The 24,251-nt window shown below is 49.8% G+C and overlaps 1 protein-coding gene across 3 annotated transcripts in view; it reads right to left on the reverse strand.

The window, feature by feature from the left end:
• The window catches only part of LOC125453191 (high affinity cationic amino acid transporter 1-like), a 140,793-nt gene that overhangs the window by 8,413 nt on the left and 108,129 nt on the right, over nt 1-24,251 (reverse strand). For 2 of the 3 annotated variants that reach the window (XM_048532421.2, XM_048532422.2), the window contains 5 exons: nt 16,184-16,323; nt 13,230-13,332; nt 12,385-12,596; nt 7,950-8,116; nt 6,973-7,081 (listed from right to left, as the gene is read on the reverse strand). In XM_048532421.2, the coding sequence (XP_048388378.1) occupies nt 6,973-7,081; nt 7,950-8,116; nt 12,385-12,596; nt 13,230-13,332; nt 16,184-16,323 (731 nt within the window). Of the gene's footprint in view, nt 1-6,972; nt 7,082-7,949; nt 8,117-12,384; nt 12,597-13,229; nt 13,333-15,291; nt 15,429-16,183; nt 16,324-24,251 lie in introns of all 3 variants that reach the window. The other variant, XM_048532423.2, reaches the window with a different exon arrangement.

A 24,251-nucleotide genomic window follows, 5' to 3' on the forward strand; every position in this document is an offset into this window, starting at 1 on the left:
CCCTTTCCAATTTAATAACATCCTTCCTATAGCAGGGCAATCACAATTATACACAGTGCTCCTGAAGTAACCTTACCAATATCTCATACAGTCGTAACGTGATATCCCAACTCTCGCATTTAATGCTCTGACCGATGAAGTCAAGCAAGCCAAATGCCTTTTTCACCAACCTGCCTACCTGTGACTTCACTTTCAAAGAACTATATACCTGCGCCCCTACTCCTCCTGTTCAACAACACTCCTCAGGGGCTCAACTGTGTAAATCCTACCCTGGTTACCTTGCATTTATCTAAATTAAATATCATGTGCCACTCCTTGATCCACTTGCCCAGTTGATCATGATCCTGTTGTACTCTCATATAACCTTCACAGTCCACTATACCACCAACTTTGGCGTCATCTGCAAACTTACTAACCATGCCTCCTTAATTCTCATTTTTGTTGTTGCATATCACTTATATAAACAGTGAACCCAGCACCAATCCTCGCAGCACACCACTAGTTGCAAGCCTCCAGTCTAAACAACAACTGTCTAGCTGTCACTTTCCACCTCTTACTGCTCAGCCAATTTTGTATCCAAATGCCTGGATCTCATATGATCTAACCTTACTAACTAATCTACCATTGCAGAATCTTGTAGAAGGATTACTAAAGTACACGTAGGCAACATCTTTCACTCTGCCTTCATCTATCTTCTTCGTCAGGGTTTCAAAAAATTAATTAAGACATGATTCCCCACACACAAAGCCGTGCTGACTATCCCTAATCTGTCCTTACCTTTCCAAATGTACGTGGATCCTGTCACTCAGTATCCCTTCCAACAACTGACCCACCAGGGTAGATTCCTGGCTTTTCCTTGCAGCCTTTTTAAAATATGGCAGAACATTAGCCAGCCTTTAATCTTCCAGAACCTCATCTGTGGCTGTCAATGATACAAATACCTCTGCTAGGGACCCTGCAATTTCTTTCCTAGCTTCCCACAACGGCCTGGGATAAATATGATCCAGTCTTGGGGATTTATCTAACTCTGTGCGTTTTAAGACCTCCGGCACCTCCTATTGTCTAATGTGGACTATTTTCATGACATCACTATCTATTTCCCCGAGCTCCCTAGTTCCACATCATTTTCCACAGTAAATTCTGATGCTAAATATTTGTTTTGGATCTCCTCCGTGTCCTATGGTTCCACACATAGATGACCTCACTGATCTTTAAAGGGGCCCCCATTCTCTCTGTAGTTACTCATATGCCCTTAATATAAACGTAGAAGCTCGATGGATTCTACTTAATCTTACCGGCCAAAGCTATCCCATGTCCTCTTTTTGTCCTCCTGATTTCCCTCTTAAGTGTACTCCTGCATTCCCTACACTCCCCAAGGGATTCATCTGATCTCAATTGTCTATACCTAATGTAAGCTTCCTCCTTTTCCTTGACCAGAGCCTCAATACCTCTAGTCATCCAGTGTTCAATATTCCTAGCCAGCCTTTCCCTTTACACTAACTGGAATATACCATCCCTGAGCTCTCATTATCTCGCTTTTGCAAGCCTCCCACTTGCTTGATGTTCCTTTACCCGTGAACAGCCTCCCCACAAGCAACTTATGAAAGATTAGATTAGATTCCCTAGTGTGGAAACAGGCCCTTCGGCCCAACAAGTCCACACTACCCCTTGAAGCATCCCACCCAGACCCATCCCCCTATAACCCACACACCCCTGAACACTATGGGCAATTTAGCATGGCCGATCCACCTAGCCTGCACATCTTTTGGGCTGTGGGAGGAAACTGGAGCACCTGGAGGAAACCCACGCAGACATGGGGAGAATGTGCAAACTCCACACAGACAGTCGCCTGATGCTGGAATCGAATCCGAGTCCATGGCGCTGTGAGGCTGCAGTGCTAACCACCGAGCCACCGTGCCTCCCCAAAGCTCCAGACTAACGCATCAAAACTAGCCTTGACCCAATTTAGAACTTTAACTTGTGGACCAGGCCTACCCTTTTCTAAAACTATTTTAAACGTCAAGAATTATGGTCGGTGGCTCCAAAGTGTTCCCCCATTAATACCTCAGTTACTTGCCCTGCCTTATTTCCCAAGAGGAGGTTGAATTTTGCCCCTTCTCTAGTAGAACCATCTACGTGTTGATTGAGAAAGTTTTCTTGAACATGTTTAACAAATTCCTCCCCATCCAAACACTTAATACTATGGTAGTCCCAGTCTATGTTTAGAAGGTTGAAGTACCCTGCCATTACTACAATTATTCGTACAGCTGTCTGGGATCTCCTTACATATGTGCTCAGCAATTTCCCACTGACTGTTGGGGGACCTATAGTACAATCCCATCAAAGCGATCGCCTCCTCTTTCTCAGTTCCCATCATTCGGCTTACTGGGATAGGTCCTGGCAATTGGCAGGATTGTAGTGTGATGACAGGCTAAGTAAATCAAGCCTACATTATTTGATACTAACAAGAATGACAGGTAATCTCATCTCATTGAAACATACAAACTTATGAAGGGGCTGATAGGAAAGGCACTGAGAAGTTTTTTTCCGTGCCCAGGTAACTTAGACCAAAAGGGTTAGAGACTTTAGAAAAAGGGACAATCATTTACGACTGAGATGGGGACCAATTTCTCCACTCAAAGGATTGTGAATGTTTGGAGTTCGGAAGATGCCGACGGTTGTGGATGCTCCATCATGCGATCTGTTTTGGACGCTCAGGGAGTGAAGGTGAAAAAGGGCAGCTGTAGTGTAAGAACAGGCATGCTTGTAATGAGTGGCTGCATAGGTTCAATGGACTTCACGATCAGTTCAGCTTCTATTTCTTACACTCACGTGAACAGATTTACACGTTGACAGGATGGGACAAAACAGGGTGGGAGGAGGTACATGTGGAGAAGAACAACCTGCATCTCTTCTGTACATTCTGTTTAATTCTATGACTATGGTGGAAATAGAACCATATTTTGTAAGTGTTGCCATGATGAATGAAATTATGATCTATGGTGCAATTACACTTTAAAAATAGGCGTTTGAAGTTTTCTAGTCATAGAATTATCTAAAATATAGCATTATGGTCTACAACTGGAATTTTCCCTCTGGCAATCCATGCTGACCCGTCTACAGGCCAAGAACAGGGGCATTTAGAAAACTGGACCACAATATTTAAGAAGTTAAGGGGCAGAGATAGTAAGAACTGCCGATGCTGGAGTCAGAGATAACACAGTGTGGAGCTGCAGGAACGCAGCAGACCACCCAACATCAGAGGAGCAGGAAAGTTGACGTTTCGGGTTGGGACCTTTCTTTGGAAATGGGGGAGGGGGAAGGGAGCTCAGAAATGAATACAGAGAGGAGGGGTAGGGCTGGGGAAGGTAGGTGGGTTGGTGATAGGTCAGGGCAGATAGGCAGTTGGGGGGATTGGGTCGAGCAGTTTCAGGGCTGAAGAGATTACAAGAGGGTTGCACTGGGAGAGAGATCCACTGAGGTCTTTCCAGAGGGACGAGGATAACTTCTTCAAGGTGGGCATGTGGCAAATAGCACCAGGAAGAAGCAGTGTGCATTAGGAATACACTGAACTGGCTACTGGGTAATAAAAATGAGGCTTTGTGGCAACTTTAAAGCCTCTATTTAAAATGTAAGACTTGGCAGAGGCTTTCTAAAGCAAAAGACAAATCGATGCCTCAAAAAAGTACAAAATGACAATGAGCTTCTGACAGCTCTGGGAAGAAGCAAAATAAAGAAATAAAACGTTGCTGTGAAACCACAGGGAAAACAAAACTTCAGATTTAGAGAAAAAGAGCTCAAGTGGCAGCACACAGAGGGGATAGCAATATCCGCTCATAACTTTTGAGAAGATTTGTAGCTCAGTTTGGGGATGAAGTTGTAGACTTGCTCGTCGAGCTGGTGTGTTTGATTACAGATGTTCTGTCACTCTGCTAGGTAGACAATAAGGATACACGAACGCCAATTAGCCACCAAGTGACACGACCAATTCTCACTGGTCTCAATACACACGGATAAAGAAGGACACAAATTCGACTGGGACAACACATCCGTAACAGCACAAGCAAAACAGAGACAGGCCAGGGAATTCCTGGAGGAGTGGCATTCCAACTGGAATTCCATCAGCAAACATATTAGTTTGTCTATCGGGACCAGTTCACTGAGAAACGGAACCAGAAATAATGCCAACCACCCCAGCAAACAGAGGCATATAAATAACAAGCGGGATAGTACACCAACGCGTTACCGGGGGCACACCGACAATGTCACCAAGCAGGGTGACAGAACATCTGCAAACAAACACACCAGCTCGGCAAGCAAGTCTACAACCTCAATGTCTGATCACATGGCTGGAGGCGATGGACTGTAAACCTAGAGACCTGGGCAATGTTCTGGGGACTGGGGCTCGAATCCAACCATGGCAGATGGTGAAATTTCAACTCAATAAATGTCCGGAATTTAAGAGTCTAATGATGGCTATGGATCAAATGCCAAGTGTCAGGAAAACCCATCTGGTTCACTGATGTCCTTTAGGAAAGGAACTGCCACCGTTACCTGGTCTGGTCTACATGTGACTCCAGACTTACAGCAATGTGGTTGACCTCATAACTGTCCTTTGGATAATTAGGGATGGGGCAATAAATGCTGGCCTAGTCAACAATATGCACATCCCGTGAAGGAATAAAAAGCATCCTCTCTCAACACAAGAAACGTAGACAAGGGCCATGAAACATTCAATACCGTGCAAGGGCAGATCAGGTAACCACAGTGACCATTTCCACCGTTGGCACCAGAGGCAACAACAGAATGCTCACCCTCTCAACTTAATAGCTGTGGACATAACTTTTCACTGAACTTTAAGGGACTCAATAAGACATCAATTATGCATTGAGTGACACATGTCGGCATCTCATTCAGTAATTAATTATGTGAAGCGTTTCCAAACAACCTCTTCTACAATGTATCAGCAGATCTGAACACCAGCTGTCCTGGGAAATATGTCTTTAAAGTTGACCCTTCCATTAATTCCTGAGTTTTGGTGGCTAAAAAAAATCAACAAGAAGTAGGGAGAGGCAGAACAGTATAAGTAAAATTAAAGGAAGTTGCAAGACTGCTAGCGAGGAAATCTAGCCAGAGGTAGTAAAATTTGGGTGTTAGACTGTAGTTACCCAGGTTAATATGGGAACTGTAGCCAGTTGTAATGGCAACTGCACAAAGCAGCTAACGTCAAAGAGTTTTAATCCCTTTCACGGCCTCCTTACTCCCATGGCGTTATGCTTCCCTAAGGATAGCTCTCCTTTTCCGCAGGCCTATCACAGAAGCGATCAAAAGGCAGGAAAGCTCTCTTGTGGGACTATGAGGATTCAGATTATTACACTGACGTCAAGGCCACTCAGAACTCCCAGCTTTTTGTTCCAACTTCGTCCTTATTAACCTGTGTCACCTGCTTTCCCACTGCCCCTCATCGTTATCACTAACTCATTTATTAGACACTGCAGTCACTCCGTATTAGTACTGTCAATGTGTATTAAACAAGCAGAACTTCAAGAGTTCAACAGAGACTTGAAGTTACAACAAAAGAAGGAAAGCATTAATTTCCTAGAAACCACAAAATTGAAATGAGCACAAAACAGCAGGCACAGTTAGCACCAAACGGCATTTTTAAAATAACTGACGCCTCTTTAAAGAAATAAAACAAGTCTAAACTACATTCTGAAATGGTGTGGACTGACAGTTCAAGGGCAACAGCGAAGGACAACAAATGCTGGCTGGGCTTGTCAGCAATGCCCACATCCCATATAAAAGAGTTAAAGAAAACATCTCTCTCAGACTAGGGACATCAAGACTAACATAGATCCAGATGTGCACAAAGCAGGAAAATTTTAAATCAGCTACTATCCTTTTTAACCAATTTTAGATCTAATCTCAGATTTACATTTAACAACTCTCACAGCATTTATTGCACTAGCCTCCACTACATTCCCCTCCATCCCTCATGTAGAAGCACCTGAACAGACGCAGTGTTATGATAGAGACTGTAAGCGGTTAGTGGAGTATTCTGTTGTTAACCAGTTTAAAACTGTTCATTTTACAGCAACTACCTCCATCCACTCCACATCCACCTTTGTCCCTTTCTCCCATCAGGTCCCAAGGCGACATTCCCCACTGAGCTTCGGGCACACCCCTTCTTTTTTTAATTCACAATATTCCCTTTAATTTTTCATCCTGCCACATGGAGTGCTGAGGTCCACATGCAGCAGCGGCTTTTGCATCAAGTCCCAGTGGCCAGGCAGTTTAGAGGGAATGCTGCAGACTAGGCTGGTGTCGGAAATTTAGACAAGCGAGAGGCAACTTGATTGGAACATACAAAATCACAAGGGATGTTGACAGGGTGGATGTGGAGAGGTCGTTTCCACTTATGGAAGACCTCGGAATAAGGGATCCATCAGGGTCAACCATTTAATATCGAGATGAGGGCAAAAGGTGCTGTCTGAGTGGATCTCTCATTCTGAAAAGGGTGGGAGAAGCAGGGTTCTTGGATATTTTTGAGGCAGAGGCAGACAGATTTTTCTTAAGGGGTGGGAGGTGTTATCAGGGAATGACAGTTTGAATGGCAATAGATCAGTCACAATGTTACCGAATGGCAGAGAATGCTCAATGTGCCAAATGGCCTACTCCTACTCTTGACTTGTATGTTTGTACGATGGTTAAGGGGGCATATTTGATACGACTGCAATAATCAAAACTGAAGATGGGGTGTCCTCAGTAACATCCATGCATTCTTGAACAAATGCCCCAAATTAAATCAACTAATTCTTGTTCTCACTGTAGTTTATGGGATATTTGTGCACTCAACTTAAATACAAAATAGTAGTGACTGCACTGCAAACAAACTGAATGGCTGTGAAGTGCTTTCAAGTGGATTTAAGCATCTGAAAGGCAATTTGTAAATGCAAATAGTTTCCTTCTCACCTATCACCATCCAGATAGAAAAGCGGATCCAAGTGCCTCTATCCAACTGCATCATGAGGTACATATTCACAAGAATGCTGATAATCGGTAAACAGGGCAAGAGAGGGACCTGAAAAATCAGGACAGAAGCTTACAGCAACACAGAAAACCCAAGGTTCACCATGATAGATCCAACCCAAAACACCATTTTCCCATGTCATTCCCACAGCAACCTAAATAACCATAAATCTATTTTTACTGTCTTGAGCATACTCTTATTCTTTCTGTTATTCTTTTTAAATCCACACCTTGACGCTGTCGTTTATCCAATGTGCTCTAATTTTCTTCATGAATCTCTCGAGTGGGATCTTATCAAAAGCCTTCTAAAAATCTAAATTGGATACATCCACTGCTGGGCCCTCAGCTACTCTGTTAGTATGACCTCCAAAGAAAACTCCCAAGGAAGTTTATTAAAAATAATTTCCCTTGTATTAATCCACAGAGTCATACAGCATGGAAACATAGCCTTCAGTCCAACTAGTCCACGTCGACCATAATCCCAAGATAAAACTAGCCCCACCTGCCTGCACTCGGCCCATATCCCTCCAAACCGCTCTTAGTCAAGTATTTATTCAAAATGTCTTTTAAACATTGTAACTGTGCCTCCTTGGGAAGTCCTTTCCACACAGAAACCACTACGTAAAAAAAAACCCTCATGTCCTTTTTAAATCTATCTTCTCCCACCTTAAACATATCAGCCCTGTGTCTTAAAATTCCTCCCATCCTAGGGAAACAATACCTCCATTCACCTTATCTGTACCCCTCAATTTTAAAAACCTCTATAAGCTCACCCCACAAGCTCCTACACTCCAGTGAAAAAGTCCCAGCCTATACAGGCTCTCCCTATATCTCAAACCCTCCAATTTTGACTCTGCCCAATCATTAAAAAAAGGTCTAACTTAAATCAAAACAGTCAAGCAAACATTAAAAGAGATTACCTTAAATGACAGTTTTGTTTTACTTTCTGGCTGCCTCCAGATGATACCAGTTAAAGTCACACACAGAAGAATCACAACAACAATTAAACCAATACACCAGGCTTTCCCTTCCAGCAAAGGATTTTTTGCATAGACAGCCAGGAGACAAAAGATTAGGATAAGAACACCTGCAACAAAAAAAGCATCATATATGACTCTAATCACATCAGCGAAACTGTCCACGTGGAGATTCTCAAGCCTTTTGTGCTGGCTCTGTATTTTCTTACACAGACCCACAAAGACAGGAGACTATTTCATTATTTAACCTTGGTTTTACATTAGCCACAGCACCATTTCTCTGTTTTTACCCTGTATTCATAAAGTGTGAATTCATTAATATTGATTTTGCATTTACTGCTAAGTATGTTTCACATTTTCCAATAGTGTGGAAAAATGCCTGCAAATCATATGCAGCTCTAATTTGGAGATTATGTTCCTCTTTCCTCACAGGAGCAGGAGGAAGACTCAGGACTCATCTAATTAAACCTTTTTTTTTGTTACTTCAAACACTTTGATCAAATTATTGTTTAGTCTCATTATTTTGGATAACCATAAGCCTAATTTTAATCTACTCTTTGATAATTTTGTTTTCACCATGTTACCCTGGTTAATTGTCACTTGAGTTCCAACAAAGCCAATAATTCTTCCCAAGTTGAGGTGTCAAGACAGAAACCCAAACAGTACTGCAAATCAGATGTAGGGAATATTTTCATGGATGACCTTACACTTCCTTGTTTTAATGCTTCATATCTCATCTGATGAAGTCAAGCACCTTTTCAATTTATTTAAATTACCTTTTACAGCTCTAAGCTAGTCTTCAACTAATTACATATGCAAAACCTTAAATCACCTTTAACTGGTCCATCTAATACCAAGGTACCAAAGTTCACCAGAACCACTTTGCTACAGCACTCTGTACCTCTAATTATAAAGCTAAGGGCCACTTTCTTTACTTGTCCTATTATAATGATTTGTGTGCAAATATGCCATTCCCTCTGCTCCTAGACACTTTATTTTATATTGCCTCCCCTTGTCCTCCTGACTAAAAATGTAACAATTTATCTTTTTCTACACTAAATTTCTACTGTTATGTGTCTGCCTATTTCCATCAACCTGTCTACGCTCTCGAGAGTCTATCACTGTCCACTTCACCGTTCATAATCCTTTCAAGTTTTATATCATCTGCAAATTCTGAATTTGAAACCAGAACATCCAAACCCATGCCATTAATACAGGTCAGGAAAAGCAGTTGTTCCAATATCCAAGATCCCCGGGAATCTTGAGATCTCCAGTTTGAACAAAGCAACGGTTTCCTGTTACTCAGCCAATGTGTATCCATGCTGCCATTGCCCTGTTTACTCTATGGAATCAAACTTTGTTGACAAGTTTATCACACTCACTCAATTTTTGGAAATTCAGATACACATCAACACTGTCAGTTACCTATTCATTCATAAAACCTCAACCGACAAGTGAGTTAAACACAATTTGTCTTTAACAAATCTGAGCCATCTTTCCCAGTTAATCCACATTTGAGCAGGTGGCTATTATTTCTGCCCCAGTTTCTTACTGAACAATAGCTGTTTGAGATTTTTGAGATATTTTAGAGGTCATGCAGAAAGTGGAACAAGTTGACATTCATCTTAATTACATACCACATTACAGGAGCATACTATCTGGAATCAGAATGGACCCAGTGGGTGCAATCTAGAATTTTAATTGATTTGTATTTTAGGGAGAACCAACACCTGGAAAAATGTTATGTTCTTGAGGCTCCTGTAGGCATTCCATGATGGTGAGTTTACTTTTGGAAACAATGCATATGCCATTTGCTGGAATTATTGTTGAAGTGCAGACAACACAGTATCCAGTGGAACTGATAACTGCCAATACTTTGAGAATTACCAGCTCAACAGTCCATACTACAGATAATGTCTGCAAGGCAGACCTAACTCAGTGCTTAGAGATAGTAGGAACTGCAGATGCTGGAGAATCTGAGATAACAACGTGTAGAGCTGGATGAATACAGCAGGCCAGGCAGCATTACAGGAGCAGGAAAGCTGATGTTTCGGGCCTAGACCCTTCTTCATAAATGGGGGAGGGGAAGGGGGTTCTGAAATAAATGGGGAGAGGGGGCGAGGCGCATAGAAAATGGATAGAAAAGATAGGTGGAGAGGAGACAGACCGGTCAAAGAGGCCAGGTTGGAGCCAGTAAAAGTGAGTGTAGGTGGGGAGGAAGGGAGGAGACAGGTCAGTCTGGGAAGGACAGGTCAAGGGGACGGGATGAGGTCAGTAGGTCGGAGATGGGGGTGGGGCTTGGGGTGGGAGGTGGGGATAGGTGAGAGGAAGGACAGGTTAGGGAGGCGGGGACGAGCTGGACTGGTTTTGGGATACGGTAGGGGGAGTGGAGATTTTTCAATCTCTTTCAATTCCTCCTACTTCCTACAGATCCCAAGCTATGCCTGCCTCTTTGTAGGTTAATGTGGAACAATCCCTCTTCCACAACTACACTGGCCCTAAACCCCACCTCTTCCTCCATTACATTGATGACTGTATCGGCGCCACCTTGTACTCCCACGATGAGCTCAAACAGTTCATCTGCTTCACCAACACCTTCCACCCCAACCTTAAGTTCACCTGGACCATCTCTAACACCTCACTCTCCTTACTGGACCCCTCTGTCTCCATCTCGGGCAACCACCCAGAAACCGATATCCATTTCAAGCCCACCGACTCCCACAGTGAACTGGAATACACCTCCTCCCACCCACCTTCCTGCAAAAATGCCATCCCCTATTCCCAATTCCTTCACCTCTGCCGCATCTGCTCCCAGGATGACGCATTCCACTCCCATATATCTCAGATGTCCTCGTTTTTCAAGGACCGCAACCTTCCCCACTCAGTAGTCAAGAACGCCCTCGACTGTGTCTCCTGCATTTCCCGCAACTCATCCCTCACACCCCCTACCTGCAATAAAAACCAAAACAGAATCCCCCTCATCCTCACGTATCACCCCACCAAGCTCCGGATCCAACGCATCATCCTCCGACACTTCCACCATCTGCAATCTGACCCTTCCAAAGACAATTTTCCCTCCCCATCCTTATCTGCCTTTCAGTCGGACCATTTTCGCCATGACTCCCTTGTCCACTCCACACTCCGCTCCAGCCCCACCACACCCGGCACTTTTCCCTGCAACTACAGGAGGTGCTACACCTGTCCCTACAAATCTGTCCTCACCCCCATCCCAGGCCCCAAGAAGACGTTCCACATCAAGCAGAGGTTCACCTGCACATCTGCTAATGTGGTATACTGCATCTGCGGTACCCATTGTGGCCTCCTCTGCATCGGGGAAACCAAGTGGGGCTTGGGGACCGTTTTGCAGAACGCCTACGCTTGGTTCACACTAAACAACTGCACGTCCCAGTCGCAAACCATTTCAACTCCCCCTCCCAGTCTGCAGATGACATGTCCATCCTGGGCCTCCTGCAGTGCAATGCTACCCGAAGGTTGCAGGAACAGCACCTCATATTCTGCTTGGGAATCCTGCAGCCCAATGGTATCAATGTGGATTTCACAAGCTTCAAAATCTCCCCTCCCCTGACCGCATCCCAAAACCAGCCCAGCTCGTCCCCGCCTCCCTAACCTGTCCTTCCTCCCACCTGTCCCCTTCTTCCACCTCAAGCACCACCCCCATCTCCTACCTACTAACCCCTCATCCCACCCCCTTGACCTGTCCATCCACCCTAACTCCCCACCGACACTCACCTTCACTGGCTCCATCCCCACCTCCTTGACCGGTCTGACTCCTCTCCACCTATCTTCTCCTCTGTCCATCTTCGATCCACCTCTCCCCGCTCCCTATTTGTTTCAGAAACCCCCTCCCCTCCCCCATTTATGAAGAAGGGTCTAGGCCCGAAACGTCAGCCTTCCTGCTTCCCTGATGCTGCTCGGCCTGCTGTGTTCATCCAGCTCTACACCTTGTTAACTCAGTGCTTAGCTCCTTTGTGATGTAAACAGAAAAAGAATAGATCTCGTCCAACTTACTCAGGTAGAACACTTTGCGCGAGGGAAAATAAATAGTCTGCTTGGAGCAATCCTGCCTGCCCATGCTTGCATCTCAGTGTCAATGTTTGTTACTTCACAAGCAAAGCTGCTGCTATTCAGTACAGGAAATAAAATTAGTGAAACAGAATCCAGTTCTAAAAAACTCAGAATATTGTTTCTGCTTTCTCTCCACAGATACTGCCAGACATGAGTTTCACCAGTAATTTGTGTTTTTGTTTCAGACCCAACATCCACAGTTTTTTGGCTTATTAAAATAAAACTAACTCTGGCTAGAAGAAGTTTTAAGTCTAAAATCAATAGAAAAACAACTTAAAAGACAGTAACTTACCAATTAAAGACACACACGTATTAACAATAAATCCCGATTGTTTGGAAGGGAGACTAGTTTCAGGGAATAACAAGGTGTTCAATGAAAATTCCTCACTCTCTGGTAAAACGCCTACTTGGGAATCACTAGTACTGACTGATTCGTTCATATCAGTATCATCAGTTGTGTTGGCCATTTGATATGTTGCATTAGAAAACTGGTCAGGCTGGTATCTGCAAAGAGAAATGAGTCATTTGCATCATTCCAGAAATCCGGATACTGCAGTAACTAAACACAACACAGTCTTGTTTTCATTTTAAAATGGACTGGTACGGTGTGAAGTGAAAAACTTTACATCTGGTTTCTCCAACAACTTACTAGGAAATGCCCTGGTCAATTGCACTGAGTCATTAAAGCCAGAAAGGTATTGAAATTGGGTTCCTTGGCTGTGCCAAATCAAGTTTACTCAGAGAAGGGAATAGAGAGGGCAGTGCAATGATCTCAAGGCTCCTACATAAGAGGAACATTTAAAAATAAAGACAGGGGCTCCAGCTCCCATCTGGTACGGCCACTTCAGAGTGCGCAAATCGGAAAATCAGGGAAAGTTAGAATTAAGTCTGCGACATTATCATCTCCCTTTAGCCCCAGAAACTGAATACCATGCAAAAGCTCACTGTCTGGTGTTGCACAAGAACAACAAGGGGAAAATGCCTGAGGCTTTAATTACCCACAGCTTCACAGCCTAACCTGAACCACAAGCTTCAAGGACAGCGAAGCCAGGATATTTAATGGGCTGATAATGAAATGAAAGTGGACGTCAGAGGTGACAACATCATTGGCGCCTGAAGAAACACAGACATAATTACCTGAGCACCAAAACACAAGCAGCCACCAAAGAGTAGGCAAGAAGGGTTCCAATTGACATCAGATCTACAAGGTCCTTAAGGTCAAACAAGAATGCCATGATTGCTGCAGTAAAAGAGCAATGTAATTGTGAGCTTCTACAGAACAAACGGTTTTAAAAAACACAAGCACTAAGAAAAAAAACTCAGTGCACATTTCAGTACAACATAGCTTTCCCACCGGTGAGCTGGCCAGCTGCTAGCTCATTTCAATCCGAGAGTAACTGGTACAACAGAAGTAGGACAAGTAGCAGCTGACTGAAGCTTAAACATACAGCCACATCCAGCCTTTTGTTAGGAAATAAGGACTCGGGTTACATTACAGAACAAAAAGAAAACAAAATGAGGCCAAGCAGCATCTCAGGAGCACAAAAGCTGACGTTTCGGGCCTAGACCCTTCATCAGAGGGTCGAAACGTCAGCTTTTGTGCTCCTGAGATGCTGCTTGGCCTGCTGTGTTCATCCAGCCTCACATTTTGTTGTCTTGGATTCTCCAGCATCTGCAGTTCCCATTATCTCAGAATAAAAAGAAAGCTTGGGTTGCCAAAATTAACTTTATAGGGATATAGGGAATTATAGTATCTCTTCATTGGAAATTGTCATTGCCTGACACTGCGTGTCACTCGCATCTCATTAGAGACGGTGTGCAGATCTTGCTGCATTTGGACATTGACTGCTTCAGCAGTCGAGGAGTTCTGAACAGCGTCGAACATTGTGTAACCACCTGCATTCCCACTTCTGCTCTTAGGATGGGACGGTGGTCACGGATGCAGTAGACAAAGGTGGTTGGGCCTAGGGCAAAACTCGAGTTTCTCAGGCATTGCTTTAGGCCGAGCTATCCTCAGCTGCTTCTTCAATTATACCACTGCAATTCTTTTCAGAGGAATTCAACAGCATTAAAAAGTTAGCAACAAGAAATAAATACTCACACGTATGCAGTGCTTTACTTCACTGGAATACCCCAAAAGCGTCACACAATTATTTTAAGCAACCAAAGCAGTCATTTTACATCAGCAGCATCCCGTAGCAGTGACTTGAGAAACAACTCAGTTTATGAAGTGGATAAAGGAAGAATACTGACTAGGCTACTATGAGAGTCCTCTGCTCTGCACTGATCAGTCCCCTCAGCTAGTTAGCACCCACCTGAGACTGTTGCAATTTTGGTTCTAGGAATCTAATGAATGCAGTGCAATCTTCCAAAATGACAAGTAAATCCTGATTTTTGAAATAAAAATATCAATAAATGCAACATCTGAAGAAGTGCAGAGCATTCACAAGCACTATTTGGCTGGGTTCAATATAAGAAACAGAAACAAGTGAAGATTATCAAGCCTTTTCTCCGTTTGATGTGATCTGGGGGATCCACACCACTTTTCCACTTGTTCCCCATCTGCTATGTGTCACTAAGAAACCTAAAAGCCGCCTGCCTCAACATAAAATATAACAAAGTTTGAGCAGACCCCTTCGCAGCAACACAAAAATGCCACAATGTTCTGATAGGCAACCTTCATTAATACATGTAAAACAAGGAAAAAATTTGTCATTTACGAAAAATTACTGCCTTTTTCTTAAGTAAATCTGTTTTAAGACGGACACAATGCACTGGCCTGCAAAATAAATTACTGGTAACTAAACCCGGCCTTGAGCCTGTCATAGTTTCAGTGCAGATTCAGTGCCAGTCAGAACAATTCTACCACCTCCTACTGGCAATGCGGTGACCAACTTAAAAATTCAAAGTGTTCCAATTAATAACAAGAGAGATGTTAACAATGCTTGTATGATCATCCGCAGCGCAACCTTGTTCTGCCTCTTTGCGAAAGGACCTTGTCTCAAGAAACTCCTGGGTGGAACTGGGAAAAACGTAAGTATGTAACGTATGCAACTCCTGAGAAGTTGTACTTTTTAAAGTTACTTAGTTGGTGCTTACATTGAAGTTAGATGTGCAACCAGGGTGCAAGGTTAGAGGCTTGACAGGTTACAGAAGCACACTTCAGCCCAGGCCTTACAGCTTATAATGGACAGCTTACCAGAAAGAACCCCAGCTGCAACAGTGGAAACTATTGGGGCTTTTCTCTCACTCACTCCAGACAGAAATCTGAACAGTAGGCCATCCCGTGCCATAGCAAACACGATTCTTGGTAACGGAAACATTGAACCCAAAAGGCTGCAAGGGAGAAATCAATTACATGATTCACGTGGTTGTGATTAGACAGGGAAAGTAAACATATCGGTACCAACATGTGACAACAGGCCTTAAACATCCTTGAATCACACTTGATCCGTCCTTCTCAGCAACTGCAGCAATCAACCATTGATTGCTTTTGAATCAATGCTCTCGCTCATTGCAAAGGGAGTGCAGATCAGAAAGTGTCCTTGTGACTGGCACAGAGCTGGGCAAGCAGTGGAACAGGACCTCAGGCACACGGTTTCGGCAGCTCCGCAACATTGTGGTTCTGCCGTGGAAAGATGTCAAGCAGCATCTGGTATTGCTTCAGAACGGGCAGAGGGAGATTTAAAAAGGCAAGTGGGCAATGATGGCTTCAACAACTCTAATAATTGTCTCCAAAGTTGTGTCAGTGGAGGTGAGAACACAAACTCCTCGCTCTATTCAAACAGTGGCTTGAGCTAATGACGAAAAGGTAAATAATTGGGCTATGTATCTTAAAAATAAAAATTACCACTTTACGTTATCAAAAGGTTTGAAAAAGAAGAGTTTGAGCATGTGCCAGTATTGAAAAACTGCATTTTCAGCACTTGAAGGACTGAAGAAAATAAAGAGCAGCATTTTGCAAATAGAAACTTCAAAGCTAGAGAAGTAAGCTTGAAAATCTTGGGTTAAGTCAGAGGCAGATGGCAACACATTTGGCAGAATATGTTTACTGTCCCTGCTATTTCCTTGTGTAGGTGATCATTCCTTACCTGCTACAACCCCTGAGACTACTGTAGCAATAAGTGGCGTTTTAGTCTTTTCGTTGATTCTGGCCAACACTCTAAACAGCAGTCCGTCCTCTGCCATAGCATAAATTACTCGCGGCATTGGAAATATGGAACCCAGAAGACTAACAGAAAGAAGTCCATCCCATGTTAGTATTAGGTAATCAAAGCCACAAACAGTTAATTGTAACAACAAAACCACAAAATAGCCAAAATCTTATTAAAACTGCTTACTGCCTTTATAATGTGAATACTTCTTTTAAAATCATTTCAATACTGTCAAACATGCTGAGAAATATCATTGCTAGTCAAAAATCACAGAAAAATGTGGCCTTTGTCTCTTGAAAAGGTAACAAAAGGAGATGCAAATTTGTTTGCAAATTGTAAACTGTTACATTTGAACAGGCATGATCCTTGAAGTAAATCATAATGTTTATAGACTAGATGCAACATTCTTTTGCTTGCACTTAAAATATTCTGAGTGCATCTCTGGTAATATAAAGAGGATGATCTGTGCATGGGAATGTTTGGGCTGTGCAAATTAGACAAAATGGTGAAATGTCAGAGATTCTTTTTACTTAAATCAGCAACCATTCACAAGCCAAATACAGGGATCGGAGTTAAACTTGTTGGCAATCTCCAATTCAGTCCAGTGAATTTGAGGAAGGTGTCCCAATTTGACATAGTTGGTGGATCCCATCAAACCTACAGGGCACTTCAGGTGCCCACAGGCTCATTAACCCACTGATGAGTTCACATTTGCAGTTTTTCAGATATGACACTTGGGCTGGAGGAGTTCTTAAATTTGTTCGATTCTCTGTTTGAACATTATGCAAGTTTCTGTCTGAGCCCTTCACATGGTTTTTGCACACTTTAAAAATTTCTCATGCATCTCCAAAGATGGGGTTTCTGTGTTTTATTTCAGTGACTGAGCAGCATTTGGCAGCTCTTAGTACTGAAAATGTGCACTGCTTTAAGTATAGAGCCATGTTAGCATGGCCAACTCTTCCATGCCAACCAAGTTTCCCCTGACTCAACTAATCCCACGTGCCCACACTTGGCCCATATCTAAACCATACTTATTCATGTACCTGTCTAACTGCACCTACATCCACCACTTCCACTGGCAGTTCACTCCACATACCCTTCATGAAAAAGACACCCTCAGATTCCTTTTAAATCTTTCTCCTCTCACCTTAAAAATATGTCCCCTAGTTTTGAACTCCCCAAACCTTGGGAAAAGACCATTGCTTCTGACCTTATCTATGCCGCTCATAATTTTTATAAACCTCTATAAAGGTCACCCCTCAACCTCCTACACTCCAGTGAAAAAATGTCCCACCCCTTCCAGCCTCTTGTATAACACAGACCTTCCATACCTGGCAATAATATTTTCAGAAGCCTCTCCAATTTAGTAATATCCCTCCAATAGTAGGGCAACCATAACAATACACAGTTCTCCAGAAGTGGCTTCACCGCCATCCTATACAATCGCAACATGACACCCCGACTCCAATACTCAATGGTCTGTACAATGAAGGCAAACATACTCAATAATACCTTCTTAACCATTGTGTCTGGGACACAGCTTTCAAAGAATTATGTACCTGAACCCCTGAGGTCTCTGTTCAACAGTACCCATGGTTCTACCATTAACTGTTCAAGTCCTGCCCTTGTTTGGAACCGAGCATACATATACTGAGTAAGGTAAATAGTGAAGGAATCCAGTCCTTATCGGTATAGCAGAGCCACATTTAAGTTCTGTATGACAAAAGAAGATCTGCAATAGCGAAATATGGTTTTGTTCCTCGCACTTTCCAAGTCTAATTTCACATTTTCTTTTAAGTCAGCAACAGCTGATCCACTAAACAATTAAGCAACTGGAAACAGTGAAGGGCTCAATGTCATTGTTCAGATTGCAAATGACTCCAAATACTTTTCATTGAATCTTTCCTGTGCAGTTTGAAAAGTAACTACTTAAAGATTAAATGGTGTACACAATAGCACGGTTCTGGCAGTTGGAGGCATAGAAGTGGTGTGAAGTTAGGCAGCATAATATATTAGTGCAAGTTCAGCTCATTCAAATGAAAAATGATTCCCTCAACAGGCAGTGCCTCAAACAGGTAATGTTGCAGTCTGAGCAAGGTTCAATAGCACAAGCAAACCTTCAAACATTGCTGCTCATCCCTAATTAGGGAATTATCACAAAATGTAAAAGATGGCAGAAGCAAAGTAGAGAGGGCAGGAGAATAGTGCACAGGGTTATGACCGAAAACAGTGCCGTGGCAAAGAACTGATATTTTGGGAGGAAAAGGGCAATTTCTAATAAAGAGCACAGTGCAAATCCAATATTAAACTGATCAATTCACTAATAGCATTGAGGTCTCGTGGCCCCTCTCAAAAACAAAACACCATTGGGTCAGTGAACAGGCATCTATTTTGAGATGACAGTTTGGGCAGTTGAGCAAGAATGGAGCAATAACAGTTGAAAAATCAAGTACTGCATTTCTCGGCATCCTGCTTTCAGCCTAACCCCTCCGACTGCTGTTTTGTTCAGGACAATTATATTTTTAATGACAGTCAAGATACTTGTATAAACACTGTACAATGTCAGTGATGTGTACACAGCCCTCTAGAGCTCATCTCATGGGCAGTGTTATTCCTTACATTCACAATTCAGTAGGAGGGTAGATTTTAGGAATATGTGCTCATTGATGAAGTTATTCATGTCTCTACTTGCAACAGTAAATGCTTTTAGGTCCATAAATTGTTGTGACACAGCAATCCGATGAATTCTGCAGCAGTATTATGCATTTACCTGACAAGGGGTACAGCCAATTCGGTTGTTATTTGATTATCTGAGAAGTTCACCTGGAACACAGTCGTGATGTGGTTCTATCAGATCCCACCATCTGTGCTCTTTCAATCTTCCACTGCACTATTAGGGTGGTACAGTTAAGGATAAGGGGAAACGTTCACATGTTGCTCAGCAATGGCCCACAGCCAAACACAGAGGAGCAAGAAATTTGCAAAGCGATGCACAAAATTGTCAAGATGCCATTATTATGTATAATGTAGCAGTATTATATTGGTAGGCACTTTAATAGATTTTAGATGTATCCCTGAGAGAGTGTCCAGCTCTCCAGCAACAAATGGCCTATTCACAGAAAGATCTTTGGCACAAATGGCCAGCAAACATGCCGTTGCTGGAGTTGGCTTGGATGATTGAGGTGTGTCACGGGTGATATTATGGTCAGGCATCTCACTCAAATCAACACAGTGACGTTACTTTCCCAGCCATCCTGTAACCTGGGATGTACGTGGGAGTGGGGTGGCGGACGAGGCGGTGAAGGAAGAGCGAGAGAGTGTGAGAGAGAGAGAGAGTGTGAGTGTTAGTGAGAGAGTGAGAGAGAGGCGAGAAAGAAAGTGGGGGGGGGGGCGAGAGAGAGAGTGAGAGAGAGAGAGAGTGAGTGATGGGGGGGGGCGAGAGAGAGAGAGAGAGAGAGAGAGAGAGAGGAGCGAGCGGGAGGGAGGGAGGGAACGAGAAGGCGGGCGGGCGGGAGGAAGGGAGGGAGGGAGCGAGAGGGAGTGAGGGAGCGAGGGAGGGCGGGAGAGAGGGCGGGAGTGATGGAGGAATGGAGGGAGGGAGGGAGGGAGGGAGCGGGCGAGCGGGAGGGAGGGGGGGAGCGGGCGAGCGGGAGGGAGGGGAGAGGGGGTGGGCGGGCGGGAGAGAGGGGGCGGGCGGGAGGGAACGAGCGGGCGGGCGGGCGGGAGGGAACGAGCGGGCGGGCAGGAGGGAGCGGGCGGGCAGGAGGGAACGGGCGGGCAGGAGGGAACGGGCGGGCAGGAGGGAACGGGCGGGCAGGAGGGAACGGGCGGGCAGGCGGGAGGGAACGGGCGGGCAGGCGGGAGGGAACGGGCGGGCGGGCGGGAGGGAGGGAACGGGCGGGAACGAGCAGGCGGGCGGGAGGGAACGAGCGGGCGGGAGGGAACGAGCGGGCGGGAGGGAACGAGCGGGCGGGAGGGAGGGAGCGGGCGGGAGGGAGGGAGCGGGCGGGAGGGAGGGAGCGGGCGGGAGGGAGGGAGCGGGCGGGAGGGAGGGAGCGGGCGGGAGGGAGGGAGGGAGCGGGCGGGAGGGAGGGAGCGGGCGGGCGGGCGGGCGGGCGGGAGGGAGGGAGGGAGGGAGCGGGCGGGCGGGAGGGAGGGAGGGAGCGGGCGGGCGGGCGGGCGGGAGGGAGGGAGGGAGGGAGGGAGGGAGGGAGGGAGCGGGCAGGAGGGAGGGAGGGAGGGAGCGGGCGGGCGGGAGGGAGGGAGGGAGGGAGCGGGCGGGAGGGAGGGAGGGAGCGGGCGGGAAGGAGGGCAGGAGGGAGGGATGGAGGGATGGAGGGAGAGAGCGAGCGAGCAAGCAAGCGGGATGGAGGAAGAGAGCGAGCGAGCGAGCGGGATGGAGGAAGGGAGGGAGCGAGCGAGCGGGAGGGAGGGAGCGAGCGAGCGGGAGGGAGGGAGCGAGCGAGCGAGCGAGCGGGAGGGAGGGAGGGAGCGAGCGAGCGGGAGGGAGGGAGCGAGCGAGCGAGCGGGAGGGAGGGAGCGAGCGAGCGAGCGGGAGGGAGGGAGGGAGCGAGCGAGCGAGCGGGAGGGAGGGAGCGAGCGAGCGGGAGGGAGGGAGCGAGCGAGCGGGAGGGAGGGAGCGAGCGAGCGGGAGGGAGGGAGCGAGCGAGCGGGAGGGAGGGAGGGAGGGAGCGAGCGGGAGGGAGGGAGCGAGCGAGCGGGAGGGAGGGAGGGAGCGAGCGGGAGGGAACGAGCGGGCGGGAGGGAGGGAACGAGCGGGCGGGAGGGAGGGAACGAGCGGGCGGGAGGGAGGGAACGAGCGGGCGGGAGGGAGGGAACGAGCGGGCGGGAGGGAGGGAGCGGGCGGGAGGGAGGGAGGGAGCGGGCGGGAAGGAGGGCAGGAGGGAGGGATGGAGGGATGGAGGGATGGAGGGAGAGAGCGAGCGAGCAAGCGGGATGGAGGAAGAGAGCGAGCGAGCGAGCGGGAGGGAGGGAGCGAGCGAGCGGGAGGGAGGGAGCGAGCGAGCGGGAGGGAGGGAGCGAGCGGGCGGGAGGGAGGGAGCGAGCGGGCGGGAGGGAGGGAGCGAGCGGGCGGGAGGGAGGGAGCGAGCGGGCGGGCGGGAGGGAGGGAGCGAGCGGGCGGGAGGGAGGGAGCGAGCGGGCGGGCGGGAGGGAGGGAGGGAGGGAGGGAGGGAGGGAACGAGCGGGCGGGAGGGAGGGAACGAGCGGGCGGGAGGGAGGGAACGAGGGAGCGAGCGAGCGGGCGGGAGGGAGGGAGGTAGCGAGCGGGCGGGAGGGAGGGAGGGAGCGGGCGGGCGGGAGGGAGCGGGCGGGCGGGCGGGCGGGAGGGAGGGAGCGGGCAGGAGGGAGGGAGCGGGCAGGAGGGAGGGAGGGAGGGAGCGGGCAGGCGGGAGGGAGGGAGGGAGCGGGCAGGAGGGAGGGAGCGGGCGGGAAGGAGGGCAGGAGGGAGGGATGGAGGGATGGAGGGAGAGAGCGGGCGAGCGGGAGGGAGGGAGCGGGCGAGCGGGAGGGAGGGAGGGAGCGAGCGGGAGGGAGGGAGGGAGCGAGCGGGAGGGAGGGAGGGAGCGAGCGGGAGGGAGGGGGAGAGAGGGGGGAGGGAGGGGGAGAGAGGGGGGAGGGAGGGGGAGAGAGGGGGAGAGAGGGGGAGAGAGGGGGGAGGGAGGGGGAGAGAGGGAGGAAGCGAGCGGGAGGGAGGGAGGGAGGGAGGGAGCGGGAGGGAGGGAGGGAGGGAGGGAGCGAGCGGGAGGGAGGGAGGGAGGGAGGGAGGGAGGGAGGGAGGGAGCGAGCGGGAGGGAGGGAGGGAGGGAGCGAGCGGGAGGGAGGGAGGGAGGGAGCGAGCGGGAGGGAGGGAGGGAGGGAGCGAGCGGGAGGGAGGCAGCGAGCGAGCGAGCGGGAGGGAGGGAGCGAGGGAGAGGGAGGGAGCGAGGGAGAGGGAGGGAGGGAGGGAGTGAGCGGGCGGGAGGGAGGGAGTGAGCGGGCGGGCGGGAGCGAGGGGGAGGGAGGGAGCGAGGGGGAGGGAGGGAGCGAGGGGGAGGGAGGGAGCGAGCGAGGAGGGAGGGAGGGAGGGAGGGAGGGAGCGAGCGAGGAGGGAGGGAGGGAGGGAGCGAGGGGGAGGGAGCGAGCGAGGGGGAGGGAGGGAGCGAGGGGGAGGGAGGGAGCGAGGGGGAGGGAGGGAGCGAGGGGGAGGGAGGGAGCGAGGGGGAGGGAGGGAGCGAGCGGCAGGGTGGGAGAGGGAGGGAACAAGGGAGTGGGAGCGAGGGAGAGGGAGGGAGCGAGCGGGAGGGTGGGAGGGAGGGAGCGGGAGGGAGGGAGCGGGAGGGAGGGAGCGGGCGGGAACGAGCGGGAGGGAGGGAGCGGGCGGGCGGGAGGGAACGAGCGGGCGGGAGGGAACGAGCGGGCGGGAGGGAACGAGCGGGCGGGAGGGAACGAGCGGGCGGGAGGGAGCAGGCGGGCGGGCGGGAGGGAACGAGCGGGCGGGAGGGAGCAGGCGGGCGGGCTGGAGGGAACGAGCGGGCCGGCGAGCGGGCGGGAGCGAACGAGCGGGCCGGCGGGGCGGGAGCGAACGAGCGGGCCGGCGGGCGGGAGCGAACGAGCGGGCCGGCGGGCGGGGGAGCGAACGAGCGGGCCGGCGGGCGGGAGCGAACGAGCGGGCCGGCGGGCGGGAGCGAACGAGCGGGCCGGCGGGCGGGAGCGAACGAGCGTGCCGGCGGGCGGGAGCGAACGAGCGGGCCGGCGGGCGGGAGCGAGGGAACGAGCGGGCCGGCGGGAGGGAACGAGCGGGCGGGCGGGAACGAGCGGGCGGGCGGGAACGGGCGGGCGGGCGGGCACGAGCGGGCGGGCGGGAACGAGCGGGCGGGCGGGAACGAGCGGGCGGGCGGGAACGAGCGGGCGGGCGGGAACGAGCGGGCGGGCGGGAACGAGCGGGCGGGCACGCACGAGCGGGCAGGAGGGAGGGAGCGAGGGGGATGGAGCGAGCGAGGGGGAGGGAGGGCGCGAGGGGGAGGGAGGGCGCGAGGGGGAGGGAGGGCGCGAGGGGGAGGGAGGGCGCGAGGGGGAGGGAGGGCGCGAGGGGGAGGGAGGGCGCGAGGGGGAGGGAGGGCGCGAGGGGGAGGGAGGACGCGAGGGGGAGGGAGGACGCGAGGGGGAGGGAGGACGCGAGGGGGAGGGAGGACGCGAGGGGGAGGGAGGACGCGAGGGGGAGGGAGGGCGCGAGGGGGAGGGAGGGCGCGAGGGGGAGGGAGGGCGCGAGGGGGAGGGAGGGCGCGAGGGGGAGGGAGGGCGCGAGGGGGAGGGAGGGCGCGAGGGGGAGGGAGGGCGCGAGCGAGGGGGAGGGGGGGAGGGAACGAGCGGGCGGGAGGGAGGGAGCGAGCGGGCGGGAGGGAACGAGCGGGCAGGCGGGCGGGCGGGCAGGAGGGAACGAGCGGGCGGGAGGGAACGAGCGGGTGGGAGGGAGGGAACGAGCGGGCGGGCGGGGCGGGAGGGAACGAGCGGGCGGGAGGGAACGAGCGGGCGGGAGGGAAAGAGCGGGCGGGAGGGAAAGAGCGGGCGGGAGGGAAAGAGCGGGCGGGAGGGAAAGAGCGGGCGGGAGGGAAAGAGCGGGCGGGAGGGAAAGAGCGGGCGGGAGGGAAAGAGCGGGCGGGAGGGAAAGAGCGGGCGGGAGGGAAAGAGCGGGCGGGAGGGAATGAGCGGGCGGGCGGGAGGGAGGGAACGAGCGGGCGGGCGGGAGGGAGGGAACGAGCGGGCGGGCGGGCGGGAGGGAACGAGCGGGCGGGAACGAGCGGGCGGGCACGAGCGGGCGGGCACGCATGAGCGGGCAGGAGGGAGGGAGCGAGGGGGATGGAGCGAGCGAGGGGGAGGGAGGGCGCGAGGGGGAGGGAGGGCGCGAGGGGGAGGGAGGGCGCGAGGGGGAGGGAGGGCGCGAGGGGGAGGGAGGGCGCGAGGGGGAGGGAGGGCGCGAGGGGGAGGGAGGGCGCGAGGGGGAGGG

Source organism: Stegostoma tigrinum, chromosome 6 (genome assembly GCF_030684315.1).
Source record: "Stegostoma tigrinum isolate sSteTig4 chromosome 6, sSteTig4.hap1, whole genome shotgun sequence".
NCBI classification, from domain to species: Eukaryota; Metazoa; Chordata; class Chondrichthyes; order Orectolobiformes; family Stegostomatidae; genus Stegostoma; species Stegostoma tigrinum.